Genomic DNA, 22,673 nt, shown 5'->3' on the forward strand with positions numbered 1-22,673 from the left:
TGGGATGGTATCATAACGGTTAGTGTAACACTATTACAGCGCCACCAATCACTGATTGAGGTTCAATTTCTGCCTCTGTCTGTAATGAGTTTGTGTGTTCTCCCTGTGACTAAATGGGTTTCCTCTGGGTGTTCTGGTTTCCTCCCACACTCCAAAGGCATACGGGTTAGAATTGATAAGTTGTGGGCATACTATGTTGGCGCCAGATGAGTGGTAACACTTGCAGACTGCCTAGCACAATTCTCGCTGATTTTGATTTGATGCAAGCAACACATTTTGCGGTGTGTTTTGATGTACGTGTGACAAATAAAGCTAATCTTTAATGGGGTGCCAGGAAATAATTAAGTTTTACTTTTCTATCCCTTTACCTGTGTAATTGGGCTTCCCATGGTGCCCAGGTAGAAGCTGATGATTACTTCTATTGGGTGCAGACAAATATCTAAGTATGGCAGAAATATGTCTGATCCTTTCTGCTGTTGGGATTAGACCCAGCCCAACTAAAAAGTATCTTATATTTAACAGTAGCTGGCGTGCCATCTCATTTCACAGGTCACTGCTGTGTTGCTGAGGCAGCGTAGGAACAGTTCTGAACTCCATTTTCATTACTTGACCCACCTCGATGGTCACAGCTGATCCCAGACTTCCTGACAATTGACCGAACCTGCCATCATGTTCCAAATGAATTTTATTCATTTAAGCTCAGGGCCAGAGGGGAAATGTGGTAAAACCTTTCAATGCAGTGAGTGATTGAGAGGCAGAGATGGGACTGTAAGGGTTATGGGAACAGGCTCAATGCCAACTTTCAAAAGAGAGTTCGATGGATGCTCCAAGGGGAAAGGATTGTGGGACTGTGGAGAAACAGAAGGGAAGTGAATCTACAAAGAGTATGCTGGGCAAAGTAACTCTCCTGGTGTTTGTTTCCATAAATCCAATTCTTATTTTGTTGATTTGTTGGCGCTGCTTCATACGTGCTGACAAAATGCGTTGACAGGTTCAGGCCAGCTGAAGTTATTGGGTGCACAGTAGAAGATGATGGTATTATTGATAAGTTACTGAGTGCTTACTGGATGCTGAAGGAGGTGTGAAACTATGTACAGTAACATGTTAAGAGAAACAGAAGCATCAAGATCAGAGTCTTAAAAGGACAGTCACTCCTGTACACTGTAAAATGATGTCCAACACAGTGGCAGAATTACTAGTTCTCAGCCAAACCTGCCCATTTTAAGGGTCTTCCCTCATTACGATGCACTGATCAGCCGCAGGTATCAAACAGCCCCAGTTTCACAGATCCCAAGGAGAAAATCAAAGGCAAAAGGTCAGTGTCAGATCCCACCTGGCCAGTGAAAGGAGAGGGGGAGTGGTGAGACCAGCTCACACTAGTCTTCTGGGTAACATGGTTTCTTCTGTCCATTCACGATTTTGATTGCCTGTTTTTAACATTGAGTGGACAGAGCTTACTCCTCACTCTGTTCACTTTTCTCCCAAAGCAGTCGAAACTTGCATTCCAGGATGCCCGTCTGTAAACTAAAATGGCCAACCACCTGAAGCTAACATGGTGGTTGGATGGCACCAACACAGAGGTGGTTATTTCCCTCCCACAGACATCAGGGATGCAAGCAACCAGCAAAATCAGTCAAAACGTCCTCTAGTGTTATTGACTCTCCTTACTACGCTTATCCTCATGACAGGATCTCTTGCTTTGACCTTGGAAGCTCTCAAATCTCACTGCTTCTCCTTTCTATCATTGCCCTTTGCAAGCAAAGGTCACTCTTTCCGACTGGCATTACTCACCAAGATCAGTGTCAGAAACGTGGACTGTTTCTGTACCCCCTCTCTAAGCGATCAAGCCGTATTATAGACCAGTTAACAAACCAAAGACAGAAAATTCTTCCTTTGGTGCCAATCACCGGTGAGACATTAATGTTTGCTTATCTGGAATTAGGCTCTCTGTCTACTCCCTCTTGTAATGACTAAAGTTACTAAACTCACTCCAAGATACAGTCTCTGATACAGTTTGAACTCCTTTCAAGTGGGTTATGGTGGCATAGACACAGACTCTGATTGAAGAACAGTCCCATTGGCATTGATTCCAACTGGGTTGCCATGGCAGACATTGGCTCTTACCCGAGTGCATTGGTATGGATACTTGCTCTCTCTGAGTACAGTAATGTATCTGGTGGCACAATTGGAAGATCAAGAACACAAGATAATAGGAATCAGAATAGGACACTTGGCCACTCAAGCCTACCTCACCACTCAGCACGATCACAGCTGATCTGCGATGGCCTTAACCCTTCTTCCCTGCCAGTTCCCCACAGCCCTCAAGTATCTTTCCACCCTAAAATACAACTGTTGGTTGGCCCTCAGAACCCTGCAGGATAGAAAGTTACAGAGATTCACTAAACCTCTGAGGGAAGAAATTTCAATGCAACTCAGCTTTAAGCAACCAGCCTCTTATCTTGTAACTTTATTCACGTTTCCCACTGGTGAAAACATCTCAACACCGTGTCAAGTCCCCTTAGTGTCTTCTGTGTTTGAGTAAGCTCATCCTGTATTCTTCTAAACACCAAGGAATACAGATCGAAAATTGTTGAGCCTCTCTTGACAGGCCATCCCAGGAATTAGCCAAGTGGAGGGAAATGCTCAGTTGATGTTCCAGATGTCAACCTGAAATACTAACAGTCCATTTCCCTCCCCAAATGCCACCTGACAGACTGAGTTCCTCCAGCACTTTGTTTGACACTGCTTTGGACTACCTCCAGTGCTACAGTATCTCTGTTTAGGTAGGTTGACCAACTGTATGCACAGTACTGCAGATGTGACCCCACAAAACCCTGCATACTTCCAACAAAATCTGTCTATGGTTAAACTGCAACCCCTTAACAAAAAAGGCCAATGTGCTGAGTGCCTTCTTAACAGCTATTACAGTGCGAGCGGTTCAATTCCTGCTGCTGTCTGTACGTTCTCCTCATGACCACGTAGGTTTCCTCCAGGTGCCCCAATTTCCTCACACATTTCAAAGACATACAGACAAGTTGCTTAATTGGTCACATGGATGTAATTGGATGACATGGGCATATTGGGCCGGAAGGACCTGTATCTCTAAATTAAATTTAAATTAAATTAAACTCATTGTTATATCACTCTCCCCCAGTGACCCCACAATATGAATGCCTTGCAAACAGAGGATTTAGTCCTCTATCTGTTTGCTGCTTTTGGTAACTTCCTGTATGACTACCAATGTAACAGTGACTAATTTCCCTGAACTGCCTCATTAGCTGGGAAGTTTTTGGAAAGATCAGAGTTTGAGAAAGGCACCAAATTTGTCCAGTCACTAAATTATAACCAAAAATTGTGAGCAGCCAATCTATGAATAGGATGTACTAAGCAGGCAATGTGGGCAATTGTCCTTTCTATTTCCAAATGGTCAGCATTGATTTTGTGACCTTTCAGATTTTACAGAGGGAGTGACTGTCAGCTCTAGCTATTTTTAACCTGCACCTCTGCCAGTTCTGGTTGTACTAATTATTTAGTTTGCTGTTTCAGAAATCTTTTTAAATTCTGCATCAGTTCTATTCTTTAATTTTTTTCTCTATTCCTGTCTTTCTTCCCCCTCTTGTTTCTTGGTCTCTCTTTCTCCCTCTCTCTCTGTCTTTCTCCCTCCCCTTCTCTCCCCATTTCCTGTCACTCTTAACTCTAGACTCCTGGTGCCAAGGACTATGACATCCAATATGCCGAGCTCGACACTGCCGCTCTGGCCTCTTCACACCCCAGCCCACGGACTTCTATTCACGCTGGCGGAGATCTTGTCGAGTATGCAACTATCCAGCCTAACTTACGTTAACGCATGCCTTTTTAGGCCTTTCCCTCAGACCTTTGACCTCCAGGTACACTTCTGCACTCTTCCCTCTTTGTTCCTCAAAGTAATCTGGTCACCATTGCACGCAATGCACTTAGTGAAACGGTTCCATCTCTAACGGACTTCGTAGTGCATGTTCCTGTCTGTGCGCCAAACAGCTCCAATTATTCACACCCTTATGCACCCAATGCTTTTTGTGTATGTTTATAATGAATGTTTTAACATTTTGCACTGGTTGCTGCTTGGACCAGTTGCACTATTGGCATGCTACAGAATGAATCCAAGAATTATTTAAACTGTGTATTGCAAATTTGCCGAAATAATTGTATTCCTAGTTGACCCGTTTTGATTTTAAAATAAAGTGATAGTCTGCCACAGCATAAGCATAGATCTATTTTAAAATATCACTGCAGTCACAGAAAGGTCCACACAGCTTTATTCATGCAGAGGGAAAAGAAGACTTTCATCTCCACAAGGACAGTCGTCTCCTAAGTTCAATGCACTTAGGCACTTTTCTCTTTTGGCATGACTTACTCCACTGTGGATGTTGGTAGATTTTATACACTAACTATTTATACTCAACCTTCCAATGTCAGTTTCTGGGGCATCGCTTCAAGGGCAGATTAGGATGAGTCCAGGGAGTGGAGGAAATAGAAGAATTATAGCAAAGGTAAAATATAAATGGATGAGGACATTAAAGAAGTGTACCACAGGACGGTTAAAGTTATGAACATCTCAGAAAGAATCTCTCTCACTGGAACTGAGATAACAAAAATAAGGGGAATTCAGGACGCAGCCATGTTGTCAAGCATGCGCCAGGTTAGAGAGCATGTTTATGGCTGGGATTGAAGGGAAGCCGCCTGAGGCTGTTGAGAGTGGAGTAGCACCAGCACTGTTCTATACATTAGTGATGCGTGCCTTTGAGTCTAAGCACATTATGTGACAGTCCTGTGAAGCTTCTAACGGCCCTGCCCCGACTATACCTCATACCCTGAACCACAAGGAGATCTCTCTGTGGTTACTACCAAGTGGCATGCAGGAGCATGGAGATTACTTGCTGCAAAATGACAGCAGGATCAGGGAGAGATTGTGAGATCTTGGTGAAACCTTAGAAAATCACAGCAACCCCTTCAGTCTCTGCAACCTCTCAGGAATGGACCTTAATCAGATCATTGTTAATTACATAGATGCTAACAAAAGTGAGGCGTTGTAACAATGAGGAAATCTGGAACAGTCTGAGTCCCTTTGCTCTGGAAATAGGACTGTGGATGATTTGACTGAGGCCTTTAATGTGTGGTTGGTGGGGCAGGCATGGAGAAAATCTTCTCACCTAAAGAGGGGAGAGGCCAAACAATGAGTCATCATAGTTGAGAAGTTATATTGAAGTTGTATAAGACGTTGGCGAATTCAAATTTGGAGTATTGTGTGCAGTTCTGGTCACCTATCTACAGAAATGATATCAATAAGATTGAAAGAGCACAGAGAAAACTTGCAAGGATGTTGCCAGCACTTGAAGATCTGAGTGATAGGGAAAGGTTGAATAAGCTAGGGCTTTGTTCCCCGGAGCATAGGAGAATGAAGGGCAATTTGACAGAGTCATTTAAAATTATGAGGGGTAGAGATAGGGTGAATACAAGTAGTCTTTATCCACTGAGATTGGTTGAACCTGGATATATGGGTTAACTTGCGGGTAGAGTTGGTGGTGAGGAAGACAAATGCCATGTTAGTATTCATTTCAAGAGGTCCAGAATACAAGAGCAAGGATGTGATGCTGAGGCTTTATAAGGCACTGGTGAGGACTCACCTTGAGTATTGTGAACAGTTTTGGGCCCCTCATCTTAGGGAAGATGTGCTGGCATTGGAGAGGGTCCAGAGGAGGTTCACAGGGATGATTCTAGGAATGAAAGGGTTATCATACAAGGAACATTTGATGGCTCTGGGTCTGTACTCGCTGGAATTTAGAAGGATGAGAGGGGGATCTCATTGAAACCTTTCGAATGTTGAAAAGCCTGGACAGAGTAGATGTGGAAAGGATGTTTCCTGTGGTGGGGTAGTCTAGGACAAGAGGACACTGCCTCAGGATAGAGGGAGGGCCCTTTCAAAAAAGAGAGGCAAAGAAATTTCTTTAGCCAAAGGGTGGTGAATTTGTGGAATCTGTTGCCATATGCAGCTGTGGAGGCCAGGTCGTTGGGTGTATTTAAGGCAGACATTGATAGGTTCTTGATTGGACATGGCATCAAAGGTTACGTGGAGAAGGCCGGGAAATGGGTTTGAGGAGGAGAGAAAAAAGGATCAGCCATGATCGATGGGCCATCTACTCCTATGTCTTATGGTCTTATGATACAGAGGTCATAGGTTAAGGGTGAAAGGTTAAGTGTTTAAAGGGAAGCTGAGAGGGAACATCTTCACTCAGAGGGTGGTGTGAGCGCGGAATGAAGTACCAGCTGAAGTGGTGGATGCAGGTTCAATTGCAACGTTTACGAGAAGATTGAGTAAGTACATGGATTGGTGGGGTATGGAGAGCTATGATCCAGGTGCGGACCAATGGGACTAGGGAAAGTAACAGTTCAGCATGGACTAAATGGGCTGAAGGGCCTGTCTCTGTGTCGCAGCACTCTATGACTATCATAAAATAATCACCAATAAATCCAATAGAGAATTCAGACAAAAATATTTTACCCAGAGTAGTACGACTGTAGAGAGATATCATGCAGAGAGAACTGGATGATTGGATTGAATAGAATAAACAGTAATGCAGAGGAGAATAGAAGGATATGCTGATGGGTTAGTTGGAGAAAGCTAACATGGCTGACTGATACCAGCGTACAGCAGTAGGATGGAATAGACTCTTTTTTGTTGTTAAGTTGGATATCATTCTTCAAGTGAGGAAGTAAGATACACATAGAAAACAGCTAATTTGCCCATACAAAATTTTCCCATTTTATTTCAATATAATGAAAAGCCAACACAAATAGAATGCTGGTCCATGTTAATTTCAGGCACTTTCAGATATCTTTTTAAAATACTTTCAAAATATTATCTGTAGACCTTTAAAGGGAAACTCTGACTTCCAGTCTTAAGAACTCAACTGAACATTGCACGACCTTAGACTTCTCATCTGTTAACTGGGAAAGAATTGGCTCATAAAATCTATATAGTGTGGTTGTTATCTGGCTCAAGAACAGATGCCAGGCAAGGACGATGCAATGGTCGGATCATTATCAGATCTCGTGTACGCTTAACTCCGCTTTTTGATTCTAAGCTTTGGAGTTACTAGACTCATCTGCAGAATCTCATTGATAATATTTAAAACCACGTATCGATTGGTTGGTTCGTTGATAGTAGTGTTATGGTGAGACATTTCATGACTGGGTGAATTTTGTTGCCCTAGGGAGCACTCACTATCATAACTATACCAGCAGTGCTAAAACCAGCCTGACCTGACTGTACAATGAATGAGCATTGTCAGGATATAAGTCTTCAATACACTGCAAGTAAATTATTTCAAAATTAAGAATCAAACTCAGTGTTATAAAAACTTAGAAATTAACAATACCTATTCTTCAAAGGTTTCAAAGGTACATTTAATGTCAGAGAAATGTATACAATACACATCCTGAAATTCTTTTTCTTCGCAACCATCCACGAAAACAGAGGAGTGATCCAAAGAATGATTGACAGTTAAACATTAGAACCCCAAAGTCTCCCAGCTCCCCCCACCCACATGTAAGCAGCAGCAAAGCAATAACCTCCCCACCAGCAAAAAAGCATCAGTGCCCTCCACCAAGCACTCAAACATGCAGCAAAGCATCAACAAAGATGCAGACGTACAGTACCCCAAAGACTACTCGTTCACCCAATACTTCAACATACCACAGGCTCTCTCTCTCTCCCTAATAAGGGAAAAAGAGATGTCCCCATTTCACAGCGAGAAAGGAGACATAATAAACAACTCGCTGATTTACGATGTTAAAAGTCTGTTGCGTCACCTTATCTAAGCTCTGTGCCGAAAGTCAGTGATTGAACTTCAGTTCTTTGCAATCTTGTTATTGGCTTATCATTGCCACATGTTCAGTGAAAAGGTTTAGTTTTGTGTGCCATCTGGGCAGATCATGCCATACATAAGTACATTGGGATAGTGACAAGAAGACAATGCAGAAAACCAAGTGCAATGTTGGTTGGTTGGTTGGTTGGTTGGTAGGTAAATGAATAAAGAAAGAAAGAAAGAAAGCCCATGACAAGGTAGATTGGGAGAACAAGAATTCAACTGTAGCAATTGAGAAGTCTTTTCAAGAGTCTGAAAAAGCAGGATAGAAGTCTTCGAGTCTGGTGACATGTGATTTCAGGCTTTTGGATTTTCTGCCAAGCAGGAGAGGGGTGAAGAGAGAAAAACCAGGGTGGGAGGGGTCCAAGTTAATGACTTAGAGGAAAGAACCGGGTTTGCTCATCGTATGAAATTACATCAGAATGCAAACTGAGAGGAGGACATAGGGAAGCTGCCAAGGAATGTAGCCTGGTTAAGTAAACAGGATAAATTGGTGCATGTGTATACTGTGGAGGAACTTCAAGGTGAAAAATAAAAACTGAGCATATTTCTTAAAAATGTAGAGATTAGGTTCAACTAGAGATTAGGGTAATAAAGAACATGTTAATGTTCCAAAGAGATTGAAATATTACTCTTGGTGAAATCACACATGGACAGCAACAGCAGCCTTTTTCTTTATCTAAGGATGGGTTGACCTGCAATTAAAATAAGAGCAGTAAGGGTTCAGTATATGGATTCTTGGGATGAGGGAACAGACATATGAGGAGAATTTACTTAGATTTGACTTGCATTCCCTGCTACCACCAGCAAGTTTTCTTCAAGTTACACATTCCTGATTTAGAAATATTCCACTGTTCCTTTACTGCTGGCTGGATGAAAGCCCCAAACTCTGGACTGACTGAAATGATGGCAAACCATCTTAAATCACTACTATCATTCTAAAATTGTAGTGATTTATTAAGAAGGCTTTGTATCAACTTCTCAATGGTAATTTGGGATGGTCTTACTAAGGATGCCCGCATCAGGTAAATGAATAAAAGATAGAATAAATGATCACAGAATCATAGGAGTCCATTTGTCCCATTGATTCATTGAAAATTCCTAGGAAAGCATCATATCCATCCCATTCCTCTCTTCCTTCCCTATAACCCTGCCTGTTCAAATCCTTCTCCAAAGATCAGATTAACTCTAATTCCACCATCATTACAAGCAGAGAAGGTGGTACTGAGCCTTCTCATCAAATCACTAGATGTAAGCTTGATAGATTGCAGAGAAAATGTACGACTATATTGTTTGGATAGCTTATAACTTTATTCCCTGGAGCACAGGAGCCTGAAGGGAGATCTTAGAGGTATACAAAATTATGAAGGTTATAGATAAGATGAATGCATGCTCGCTTTGTAACTCATGTGAGATCAGACTAGAACTAGATGTCTTAAGTTCAGGGAGAAAGGTGAAATATTTCAAGGGAATCTGAGGGGGATCTTCTTTTCTCAGAGTGTGGAATGAGTTGCCAGTGGAAGTGGTAGATGCGGGTTCAAATATAACATGTAGGAGAAGTTTGAAGAAGTACATGGATGAAAGGTATGGAAGGCTATGGTCCAAGTCCAGATAGATGGGTCTAGGCAGAAGACTATGTCAGCAGAGACTAGATGGGTCAAAGGTCTCTTTCTGTGCTGTACTGCTCAAGAGTCCAAAAGTCCTAGAACACTACAGCAAAGAAACAAGCCCTTTGCCCCATCTAGTCCATACTGAACCATTAATCTGCCTACTCCCATCAACCTGCACCTGGACCATAGCCCTCAGTACCCCTCCCTACCCCTCCCATCCATGTACCTATCCAAACTTCTCTTAAACGTTGCAATCAAACCTGCATCCATCACTTGTGCTGGTAGCTCGTTCCACACTCTTACCACTCTCTCAGTGAAGAAATTTCCCCTCCTGTTCCCTTTAAACATTTCACATTGCACCCTTCACCCATGACTTTCAGTTGTAGTCTCACCCAACTTCAGTGGAAAAAGCCTGCATGCATTTACCCTATCTATACCCCTCATAATTTTGTATACTTCTATCAAGTTTCCTCTCAGTCATCTACATTCTAAGGAATAAAGTTCCTATTGGAACTTACCCTATAACTTAGGACCTCAAGTCCCGACAATATCCTTGTAAATTTTCTCTGCACTCTTTCAATCTTATTAACTTCTGTTCTGTAGGTAGGTGACCAAATCTACACACAATAAATCAAATTAAGCCTCACCAACGTCTTATAGAAATTCAACATAACATCCCAACTCCTCTACTCAATACAGAGATTTAGTAAAGCCAATGTGCCAAAGCTTTCTTTATGATTTTATCTACCTATAACGCCAGTTTCAAGGAATTATGGATCTGTATTCCCAGATCCCTCAGTTCTGCCACGCTCCTGAGTGCCCTAACACTCACCATATAGGATTCTACCCAGGTAAGTCCTCCCAAACTGCAACACCTCATGCTTGCCTACATTAAATTCCGTCTGCCATTTTTCAGCCCAGTTTTCCAGCTGGTCCAAATCCTGCTGCAAGCTTGGATAGACCTCCTCGCTGTCCACTACACATCCAATCTGGCAGTCATTTGCAATTTTGACTATCCAGTTTACCATATTATAATCCAGATTGTCAATATAGATGACTAACAACTACGGACCTAGCACCAGTCCCTGTGGCACTCCACTAGTCACAGGCCTCCAGTCAGAGAGACATCCACGATGAGATAGTAAATTGGATTGGACATTGGCTTCGCTGGAGAAGCCAGAGAGTAGTCCTCTCAGCTCTCTGGCTACTCCTGCAAAGCCAATGTCTAATCCAATTTACTATCTCATCTTGAATGACGAGCGACTGAACCTTCTTGACCAGCCTCCCATGTGGGACCTTGTCAAGTGCCTTGCTAAGATCCATGTAGATAACATCCACTGCCTTGCCTTCATCAATTTTCCTTGTAACTTATGTAAAATTCTTGAAGATTAGTTTGACACGACCCACCACACACAAAGCCATGTAGACTATACCTAATCAGTTCTTGTCTATCCAAATACTTATCTATCCAGTTCCTTACAATACCTTCTAAAAACTTTTCCAATACTGATGTCAGCCTCACTGGCCTATAATTTACTGGCTTATTCTTCACACCTTTCTTAAACATTGGCTGTCCTCCAATCCTCTGGCACCTCACTCCTGACTAAGGATGTTGTAAGTATCTCTAGGGCCCCTGCAATTTCTGCACTCACCTCCCATAGAGTCCGAGAGAACACCTTGTCAGGTCCTGGGTACTTATCCACCCTAATTTGCCTCAAGACAGCAAACACCCCTTCCTCTGTAATCTGTATAGGTTTCATGACCTCACTGCTGCTTTGCCTCACTTCTATAGTCACAGTCATAGTCATAGTGATACTTTATTGATCCCGGGGGAAATTGGTTTTCGTTACAGTTGCACCATAAATAATAAATAGTAATAGAACTATAAATAGTTAAATACTAATATGTAAATTATGCCAGTGAATTATGAAATAAGTCCAGGACCAACCTATTGACTCAGGGTGCCTGACCCTCCAAGGGAGGAGTTGTAAAGTTTGATGGCCACAGGCAGGAATGACTTCCTATGACGCTCTGTGCTGTATCTCGGAGGAACGAGTCTCTGGCTGAATGTACTCCTGTGCCCACCCAGTACATTATGTAGTGGATGGGAGACATTGACCAAGATGGCATGCAACTTAGACAGCATCCTCTTTTCAGACACCACCATGAGAGAGTCCAGTTCCATCCCCACGACATCACTGGCCTTACGAATGAGTTTGTTGATTCTGTTGGTGTCTGCTACCCTCAGCCTGCTGCCCCAGCACACAACAGCAAACATGATAGACTCTGTGGCTGTCTTCTGAATAAATACAGATGCAAAATTCCATTTAACATCTCCCCCATCTCCTTCAGCTCCATGCATAGATTACCACTCTGATCTTCCAGAGGACCAATTTTGTCCCTTGCAATCCTTTTGGTCTTAACATATCCATAGAAGCCCTTTGGATTCTCCTCACATTGTCTGCTAGAGCAACCTCACGTCTTTTTTAGCCCTCCTGATAGCCTTTGCATTTCTTATACTCCTCAAGTACCTCATTTGTTCCTAACTACCTCAATATCTCTCAAAAACCAAGATTCCTTAAACCTATTATCTTTACCTTTTATTCTGACAGGAACATACAAACTCCGTGCTCTCATAATTTCATTTTTGAAGGTCTCCCACTTACCAAGTACATCTTTGCCAGAAAGCGACCTGTCCCAATCCAGACTTGCAAGATCCTTTCTGATACCATCAAAATTGACCTTTTCCCAATTTAGAACCTCAACCTGAGAACCAGACCTATCCTTTTCCATAATTACCTTGAAACTAAAAGAATTATGATCACAAGATGCAAAGTGTTCCTCTTTGCAAACTTCTGTCACCTGCCCTGTCTCATTCCCTAATAGGAGACCTTGTATCACAGTCTCTCTTGTTGGAACTTATATGTATTGATTAATTAAGGAAACGTTCCTAAACACATTTGACAAGTTCTTTCCCATCCAGCCCTTTTACAATGTGGCAGTCCCAGTCAATATGTGGAAAGTTAAAATCACCTACTGTCACAACTTTATATTTCTTGCAACAGTCTGCAGTCTCTCTACAAATTTGCTTCTCTAAATCCTGCGGACTGTGGGTGGTCTACAATATAGTCCCATTAACATGGTCATACCTTTCTTATTCCTCAGTTCCACTCATAAAGCCTCACTAGAAGAGCTGTGCTGTCCTGTCTGGGCACTGCCATGACATTTCCCCTGACTAATAATGCCACCTCTCCCCCTTTTATTTAACATTGAGCTGCCAGTCCTGCTCCTCCTGCAACCAAGTCTCAATCCTGAGATCACAACCCTGGAGGTCCTGTCCTTTAAAATAGCACCTAACACCCTGAACTCACTTTGCAGGATCTCATCACCCCTCCAAACTATGTCATTGGTACCTACATGGACCACCACCTCTGGCTGCTCACCCTCCCACTTAAGAATGCTGAGGACTCTATTTGAGATGTCCTGGACCTTGGCACCCGGGAGGCAACGTACCATCCAGGAATCTCGGTCTCATCCACAGAACCTCCTGTCTGTTCCCCTAACCAACAAGTACCATTTCACTGCAGCTCACCTCTTCTTCCCAATTCCCTACCAAGTCACAGAGCCGAACTCAGTGCTAGAGACCTGACCACTGTGGCTTTCCCCTGATAGGTCATCCTCTCCAACAGTATCCAAAATGGTATACCTGTTGTTGAGAGGAACAGGCACAGGGTACTCTACACTGGCTGCCTATCCCCTTTCCTCCTCATGACAGTCACCCAGTTACCTGCACCTTGGGTGTAACTATCTCCCTGTATGTCCTGTCAATCAACCCCTCATCCTTCCAAATGATCCTGAGTTCATCCAGTTCTAGCTCCAACTCCCTAACGTGGTCCATTAGAAGCAGCAACTGGATGCACTTCTTGCAGGTGAAGTTGTCAGGGACACTGGAGGTCTCCCTCCCTTCCCACATCCTGCAAGAGGAGCATTCAGCTATCCTGACTGGCATCCCTACTGCCCATTCACGCTATGGCCACTTGCACAATGGCCTCTTTGCTTAAACCTAACTTTTTTTTATTGGATCTTGTCAAGTGCCTAGTTACATGCAATCCAATGTCTTCATGGAAACTGTGGCACACAAAATATGCCAACTGCCCCTGCTCGTTCTTATAAACTCTCTCTCCCTCTACTCAATCAATGTCTCCTGGGGAACTGTGGTGCACAAAATATCAATGCTCTATCACTCTGTTGTATGATTGCAGTGACTCAAGACAGCTCACCATCACTACTAATAGTCCAGAGTTTGGGAATTTCATCCCTTTCAAAAGCTCTCATTCCACACAAGCAGTGAGTTCCTATTCATAAACTTGCTGCATAAAAATGTTTCTTCTCACATTAATCTTGTTTCTGATGTCCAAAACTTGAAGTCTATGCCCCCTCAGTGGGAACAGCCTCCCTCTATTTACTCCATCTAAACTAGCCATGATCTTGTATATCTCCATCAAATAGCTTCTCAAGATTTGATGGAGGTGTACAAGGTCATGACTAGTACATAAAGCCATGAACTTGTACATCTCCAATCTAATCCTGGACCTCCTCCAATCTAAATCTTTAAGCTGGAATCTCTCATCCTTGGAACCGTACTACATATCTCCTTCAGCAACTTCACATCTATCCTAATGTGAATTATGGATGCTCTTATGAAAAATCTTAAAGACCTCAATGGAGTGGATGTGGAGAGGATGATTCCTATGGCACAGGGGAGTCTAAGACCAGAGGGCACAGAATACAGAGCTGTCCTTTTAGAACAGAGATGAGGAGGGATTTCTTTAGCCAGAGTGTGTTGAACCTGTGGACTTTGTTGCCACAGGTGGCTGTGGAGGCCAAATCATTAGGTATATTTAAGGTAGAGGTTGATAGGTTCTTGATTAGTCAGGGCATGAAGGGATACAGGGAGAAGACAGGAGATTAGGGCTGAGAGGGAAAATGGATCAGACATGATGAAATGGCAGAGCAGACTTAATGGGCCAAATGGCTTAATTCTGCTCCTATATCTTATGGCCTTATGTGACTGCAGCAAGTCTATTTCTGCTGACAGGTTGGAGGACACCGTCTCAGCTTGGGGTGTTAATTTTTGCAATCCTCTCCATATTGTTGCTCAGTTTTTGAGAATATTCAAAACAGAGATCAATAGTTTGTTAGGTACTAAATCGATTAGGGTTGAATCAGGGTAAAAATGGGTACTTGACGAGTGCACGGTAACATAGTGAGCCAAAAAGCATGTTACACTACTGTATCTCTGTGATTCTGTAACTAAGAACATCAAAAAAGCGCCACGGTAGCAAGGGAGGGTTTGGAAGACTGGGATTGTCTCCAGGGGCTTGGCAACAGGGCGCACTGATCTGAGTACTTGACAAAGGAAACACGCACGCAAAGATAAATGCTTTGTTTAAAAGTAATTTTGTTTCATTCTCTATACATTATAATTATAAATTGATGTTTACAAGCAATCAAAATATAAAGTTTTGTGGTACTTCTGTATCCCACAAGATATTAAGTGGTACTTTAATGTATTTCTGAGAACTGACTGCTCTTGCTACACCCACGATCCCAGCATCCCTCCCCACTTCACCCACAAACACTACGCATTTCTACAAAGGCTTCTGCACCCTCAGCTTGCAGCTGGAGCTCATCATGCACCATGTGTTAAATGTCACTGAATGTGTAGTCACAAGTCCAGAAACCAAACTGGTTGGACCGGGTAGGTTGGGCCCCACCTTCCCTCTGTATGCAAATTCCCACTCCCACCGGCACTCATTTTCAGCACTAACCAAAACCTGACTGAGGTCATCCCTCCCTCTCAAGTTCTACAGCAAATGATTCAACCAACATGAGCAATTCTATAAGAAAGAAAACACTAGCTGTGTGGACAACAAATATCTAACTCAAAAACTTTAGGTAATTAAACAGCCCAAATGTTACGATTTTGCTTTTCATAGCTAAAGCTCTCTGCATTAAGAGCACAGCATGAGAGACCATCAGTGTGGAACCTATGACTAAGCCTATTTCCTGCTCACCTATTCTGAAAGTGCTGACTCTTGCTAAATAAAATTTAGTGTAGATCAATTATCCCTGCTATCCCTCACCCCCTGAGCTCAGATGGTCTGTCAGCAGGTTTGTTCCCTGGTATTAGTCACCATCAGGGCCTAGGCTTTGAAATTTAATCTGCTTTCAATGCCAAATACTCCCACTTGGGGTGACACAATGCAGGTTAGATGCAGAGCAAACTTTTGTTTACATTTCCAGGGAAGGGAGGGCACATAATATTGCAAAACCAAATCTAACACTCCCATAGGAGATGCAGCTCAGAAATGTTATGGAGTTTAGCTCTATCTGACCATGACAGTGGTGCGAAGACTGAAGCAAGGACAAGAACGTACTTGTGATGAGAAAAAAAATGTTAAAAAGCTGCAGGAGGTGCTTAGATGTGCCACGGTAGTGTAGCAGTTAGCGGGACGCTATTACAGCTTGGGGCATCAGAGTTCAGAGTTCAATTCCAACGTCCTCTGTACATCCTCCCTCTGGAATGTGTGGGTTTGCTCCAAGTACTCCGGTTTCCTCCCACAGTCCAAAGGTGTACCGGGTAGGTTAATTGGGCATTGTGAATTGTCCCGTGATTAGGTTAGGGTTAAGCCGAGTTTGTCTGGGGTTGCTGAGTGGTGCGGCTCAAAGGGCCATATAGCCTACAGCATAATAAGGGACTACTTTATGTTTTAGTAACACGTTGTTGCATACGCTATTAGGCGCGTATTGATCTGTAATTGTGTGTCGAATTCAGATTCTGCCAGTAAAGAACCATGAAACTTAGCTCCCATCTCCAGTGTTTTTATTAATAGTATTGTTGTGTAACCAGGCCACATACACAACAAATTGGCGATGAGGTAAATGAACCTACATCGTACTGGAACGCCATGTTTTAATTGAATAACAAGGCTTGGAAGAAGAGCGCAAGGAACGAGCCAAGGAGCGGGAGAAGGAGGCAGAGCAAGGCCACGAGTCTGAAAGGAAGCGGGAGCACAGCCGGGGTCGGGAACGTCGGGAGACCAACAGACGCAGCACATCCAGCCGAGACCACAGCTGGCACTGACCCCCAGGGGCTGAGGGCCTGCCTGCCCCAGAAGGGAGATAAAAAGGAGCGACACACACATCTAGATGGAGTGCGCTTGTAGCGCTAGCAAAACGGACATATGAGTCAAAAAGGAAAATAAGGGGAGAACGGGGCTAAATTAACATAACAAAGATGGCGATGATTGGAACCATTACAGCATTTGATAGTGGCATTGAAGATTGGGCAACTTACATTGAAAGAGTGGAGTTATATTGTGAGGCTAACAGTGTTAAGGATGAAAAGAAAGCCAGCGTCTTACTCAGTATTATGGGAGCAAAAACATACGGCCTGCTTCGAGCTTGTTAACCCCTGAAAAGCCAGCTGACAAAATGTTCAAGCAAACAGTAGACACTCTCCAAAAGCATTTAAACCCCAAATCACTGATCATTGCTGAAAGATTTAAATTTCACAATCGGAATCAGAGCAAAAATGAAAGCATTTCTGAATATTGTGCTGAATTGTGCAAATTATCAGCACATTGTCAATTTGGAGCTGGTCTATCAGACGCATTGAGGGACAGGTTAGTGTGTTGCATGCACTGTGAAACCACGCAGAAGAAGCTCCTGTGTGAAAGAGACCTTACATTCAAGAAAGCGCTAAACATTGCAATATCAACAGAAACAGTGGCATGGGGTGCTTCAGAGATAAAACAAAAATCTCTGGAATATGCTACAAATAAAATCTCACTGAACAGAAATGAAGGAAAGAAATGTTACCGTTGTGGGAACATATCACAAGACCCCGAGGACTGTTGGTTTAAAGACAAAGAATGCAGAAACTGTGGCAAACAGGGCCACACTGACAGAGCTAGTAAACAGCAGAAAAAGGACAAAATACAGGGAAACAAGAAACCCCAGAAAGGAAAATACAACAATGTGCACAAAATGAAAGAAAGCAATTCTGGTGAAAACGACTCAGACAAAAGTGAATTGTCTTGTCTTCAACTTCACAGCGTGAAAGAGACAGATGATTGAAGAGTAATATGGGTCACTCCACAAGTGGCAGTTGCGAAACTGAAAATGGAGTTGGATATTGGCTCAGCTTTAACAATGATCTCTGTACACGACTACAAACAACTGTTTTCTCACATACCTCTGAAACGAACTAAACTACTGCTAAAGACTTACACAGGGCAGAAAGTGTGTCCCAAAGGCAAAATTAAAGTGACAGTGACCTACGAAGGTAAAACACAGCAGCTGAACCTCTATGTACTGAAAAATGGAGGACCACTGTTGCTGGGACGTGAATTGCTCAGGAAAATCCAGTTGGTTTGGAACACCATCAAGGCACTAGATGTGTCAACAAAGGAGGGCAGCTCGGCGGGGAAGATGTCTGTAGCTCTCCTCTCACTCATTGTTGACTATTACAATGACGGGGAGGAGCTAGACAGTGTTGACGATGAGGACGAACGCAGTATCTGTGGCCACGACTCAGGTGAAGATACAGAGAATGCAAGGGAGACAGATATTGCCAATAAACAGGATGATGAAGACTACCTGGAAGTAAAAGAGCAGATGTACCAGGAGAGATTGACATCTCTCAAAAGACAGCTACAGCAGTTACAGGAAGGCACTTTGCAGGAGTATCAGAAAAGGATGAAGAAACTAGATCAACAATACAAGGAAAGAATACGAAATGCAGAGCTTTTTCTGCAACTGGAGACAGAACAAGTGGAAAGGAATTATATTAAAGAGAAGAAAGCAGCAGTGAAGGAATTTGAAGATAAAAAGATTGAGTTAGAAGAAAAGAAAAAGATGATTGAGAATGAGAGGCTAACAATGGAGCTCACAGGAGATTCTATGGAGGTAAAGTCAATAACAACTAGGAAACTAAGGAGGAGACCTATTGACCCTGCTCCAATTACAGACAAAAGACAAAAACCTGCACCTGCACTGTTAAATTACTTGTTAACAGGTGAACAGATAATAGAAGATCTGCAAACTCTCAATAAGCTTAAATCTCCGAAAAGACCAGCACCTCCATTCAAACAGAACAGCTTTCGCACAAGGTAAATCTCGAACCAATCATTTCCTCCATTGAGAATCATACATTTAATCCTTTGCAGGAAAGTTTCTTTTGCACGTACATATTTGAATCCTCAGCCAATGTGTCTTGTTTTTCACAAAGAAGTTGGGAAACAGCATCAGAACAGAGGCGAATTCTGGCAACAAACTGTAAGGTTTCTATTGTTGTATTTTCACATTTGTGCTGAATGTGCACCTGAAGGAATTCTCCCTCTTGAGCCAGACAGATAGCACTGCAGGTAATCCTTAATATCAGCAAAACTGTACTTTAACAGCAGCTTAAGAACAATGAAACGAACAACAGGATTTCAATCAACTGCTTCGTCAAATGGTGAAAGATTACTGGTAAAGTACTGTTCTTTCTGTGAGTCATTGGATTGCTCCGACTTTTGAATAACTAGCAGAGACAGCAGATCACCAACCACTTCTTTTGTTGGTGGCAAGTCATCTTTGAAGCAGACCATGGAAACCGAAGCTACGAAAAGTGCATCACATCTCTTGCGAAATATGACTAATTTTCCTACAGCTTCACTTATTTCTTCTGTTACCGCTGGTACATAATCATCATCTAGGCACAGTGGGCAGAGTCATTGTCCTGATTCAAGCCACCGCTTTATACGTTTTAAACAGTAAAAATGATCACATGGAAGCAGGATGAGATCGTTGAGTTCTCCTAAGCAAATTATACATTCTTTCAGATCATACCTGAAGAACAGACATCCTGCACTATTTTTACAGTCCCTGAGGTCCTGAACCACAGCCCAAAAGAGCCCTCAGGATCTCACATCAGAGTTACTGTTCAAACTGTTTGCAAGTTGGCCAGCGTAGAATGCAACCTTGTTCTCCAATTTATCATGTATTTCTTTAACTCCAAAAATGACATGTTCCACAAAAAGTGACAGCATCTCCGTTTTCTCCTGAGCATCTTCCCAGCACTCCTGCTAAATCACCAGCACAAAGATATGAAGCACGAATAGAAGATGGAAAGTTATATTACGATAAAAGATGGTATCCTAAAGGTCAGGCTACGTATTTGGATTCTAAGGAGCATACGAAGATTGGCTGTGTAATTAGCTCAGTTGGAAGAAAGGAGATATGGGTAAGGAAGACAAGTGATAGCACAAAGCTGCGTATATATCTAGGACAGCTGCACAGAGGAGTCTTCATTATACAGAGGCGATCTGCTGCCTAGAACTCTTAGCAAGTTGGAGGGGCACATCTTCTTAACTCCCTATGCTCAGAGGTCAACTTTTCATGACTTTTATATGGAAATCTGTATTAAAACAAACAAGTTTATTGACAGACGTTACCCGGAGAGGCAGAGAAGACCCCCCTCCCCCGGAGACTAGAGTTATAAATGGGTCTTAAACCAAAAGTTTTAAAAAAAGGCTTGTTATAATTCGATATTATTACGTTACTTTGTTATATTTTGATATTATTAAGTTGCTAAGTAAACAAATGGTAGGCGTTTGTACGTTAAGGGTAAACATATTTATTTAACATAATGCCCCAGTAAAAAAAAGTTGTTACACTATTAAATTAAAAGGGGAGGAGTGTACCGTATAGCCTACAGCATAATAAGGGACTACTTTATGTTTTAGTAACATGTCGTTGCATGCGCTATTAGGCGCATATTGATCTGTACGTGTGTGCTGAGTTCGGACTCTACCAGTAAAGAACCATGAACCTTAGCTCCCATCTCCAGCATTTTTATTAATAGCATTGTTGTGTAACCAGGCCACATACACAACAGACCTGTTCCGTGCTGTATCTCTAAATAAATAAATACCATGATTTGGGGATAGTGCAGGAAGATGGAGATGAAAGCTGACACAAACCTAAAGAGCTGAGTAGGCTCTTGCTTTTCTTTGTTATTTTATTCTTATCTTCCTAATATGAAGGTCAACTCACAGGTAATAATGGTGGAAAAATAGTACTCAGTGAATTTCAGGATGTTTGCAGGGAAATGAATCTTTTGTATGAGCTGAAAGATGATGGGGTAATGATTGTAATCTCTTCCCTGAAATGTGTGCAGAAAGGAACGATACTCTTTCTGGTGCATTGTTAAGAATAAATCTTTGTTCAAGGAGCAATTAAGGGAAAATTATGCTCATGGAATCTGCTCCTCCCCCAATATCAACCCAATTCCATCGATCATTGAGACAAGAAAATCTCAGTTGCATTTCTGTTGTAGAATTTCCTCTCTGTGCATCTCCTTAAACCAGAACCACCTTGTACATATGGTAAGATGGTAAAAAGTATTTAATCCTGACACTGGGCCACTTTGTGGGATGTGGGGAGTTGTTGAAACAGGACAGATTTTCAGGAGGGCGACAGAGGAAATTCCGGAGCTTAGGTTGTTGCATCCAGTTGAGGAGTGATGCCAAATCTAGATACATAAGAAGTTGAAATGGAGGAATGTGGAGATCCGGGAGGACTGCAGAGCCAGCAGCAATGACACGGACAGGGAAGCTATCATTCAACTGAGTCCCAATGTAACACAATCTTATGGCTAGAACCAATCTAACTCAACATTCACTAAAGACTAAGTGCTTCACTATCCAAGAAAGTAAAAAGAGATTTCTATGTTTGCACTTAACAATAAAGAATGAAACATTTACCCTCTACAAACCAGCTCCAACTGGTGAATGGGTAAATTTACTGCTCTTATAAAATGTGTGTGTAACACATGCACAAACAAATGCTCACATTGCGTCACGTGAAGACCAGGCGTGTCAGCTAGGCGCAGGAGGGTGGGGAATAAGTCCCAGCATGACATAGTGATCCTCACAACCTTACTGTTGTGTAAATGGATTTCTGTTAAAAATTGTTGTTTGATTTGTCTATGCAAAGGACAAAGCTGAATCTGAATTCTGCCCTGTCTTCCCACAGTACAATGGAAATCGCTATGAAGAACTATCAGACGAGGACGAATACGTGAGCGGCCAGCACGATCACCATGACGACTACTTGGAGCAACTCCACCCTATTTATAATAAGTTATCGTATAGACCCCCGGACCCTTCCCGTCACCCTGATGCCGCTCACCGATATCCCCAGCCTGGCTCCCGGGCACCATACATTTACCCAAAAGAACAGTATGTGTAAATGACTGTCACTGACCAACTGTGGCCATGAGGGCACAGCACTGAGCCCACTGTCCAGCAACAAAACTCCTCTTTCAGACTTTGGCTTAAAGCCACTTAACCCTTTGTTAACCAATGGAACTTGAGTTTTGTTTCACTCCCTCGCGCCCCATGTGGCACTCAAACGGAAAAATATTTCTGCCACACACTGGTTTTAAAAGGGTTAGGGTTGTGACTTTGCCTTCACAAGTAGTATTAGTGTCAACACGAACACAAACACATGCAAACTTCTGCCCGAGGCCTTGTTATAGCGCTTTTGGTCTGACACTATCAGGAGTGTCTGCTTTTGAGCCAAGACACTGCTGCATGTCAACTGGTGCGGGGTTCTGGGACAGTCATGGGGGAGTAAGTTGGGCTTTGGTGAGGGTGGGAGGGAGGGGAAATGTTGAAAGTTGTAGTGCCGTTTGATATTGTTCTTGTGTACGTGACGGTGGGTATACAATGCTGCTGCTGCTGTCTTTGATGCAATGGGTTTGGGTCTTACTTTACATGCAGAAAAATCTGCTTCCAACACTGCCCCTTGAACGCTGGCTGATCAATAACCAGCATTGATCCCTGTCTGATCGTGAACTCTATGTGTTTCGGAGGGCTGGGTTGAATGGGCATCCCACCATTTCCACTGTTAGCCTCCTCTCCCATTGGCTGGTTGTGACCCCCATATTGTGATAATGGTTGGCCAATCCTAATGATCGTGACTATGACCCAATATTCCATTGCGCTTATCTGCTTTTGTGTGTGAGCAGTGACCTCCATTTTGTTTCGGACCCTGCAACAAGCCAAAACGTTCAGTATGTGTGAAGCTGGTCTTCTCTGAGTAGGAG

At 42.7% G+C, this 22,673-nt stretch overlaps 2 protein-coding genes across 5 annotated transcripts in view; both read left to right on the forward strand.

Moving 5' to 3' along the window:
• Positions 1 to 22,212, forward strand: part of nectin1b (nectin cell adhesion molecule 1b) — a 548,976-nt gene extending 526,764 nt beyond the window's left edge. For 2 of the 4 annotated variants that reach the window (XM_072238137.1, XM_072238130.1), the window contains one exon: positions 21,599 to 22,212. In XM_072238137.1, coding sequence (XP_072094238.1) covers positions 21,599 to 21,814 — 216 coding nt within the window. In that variant the 3' untranslated portion in view covers positions 21,815 to 22,212. Of the gene's footprint in view, positions 1 to 3,700; positions 3,860 to 21,598 lie in introns of those variants that run through there. The other 2 variants (XM_072238129.1, XM_072238131.1) reach the window with 1 other exon arrangement.
• Positions 18,011 to 19,898, forward strand: LOC140184927 (sin3 histone deacetylase corepressor complex component SDS3-like). The gene is made up of 2 exons (XM_072238138.1): positions 18,011 to 18,651; positions 19,604 to 19,898. The coding sequence occupies exons 1-2, from the start codon at positions 18,011 to 18,013 to the stop codon at positions 19,896 to 19,898; spliced, it is 936 nt and encodes a 311-aa protein (XP_072094239.1).
• Positions 22,213 to 22,673: the final 461 nt, after the last annotated feature.

This window comes from Mobula birostris, chromosome 20 (genome assembly GCF_030028105.1).
Source record: "Mobula birostris isolate sMobBir1 chromosome 20, sMobBir1.hap1, whole genome shotgun sequence".
Classification (NCBI taxonomy): Eukaryota; Metazoa; Chordata; class Chondrichthyes; order Myliobatiformes; family Myliobatidae; genus Mobula; species Mobula birostris.

Excerpts from the sequence above, each read along its gene's own strand:
- LOC140184927 (XM_072238138.1), top strand. The coding sequence starts at position 18,011 with ATGTCTGTAGCTCTCCTCTCACTCATTGTTGACTATTACAATGACGGG. Across the intron at positions 18,652-19,603 it reads AAGCTTAAATCTCCGAAAAG|GACAGCATCTCCGTTTTCTC; the intron begins ACCAGCACCTCC and ends TCCACAAAAAGT.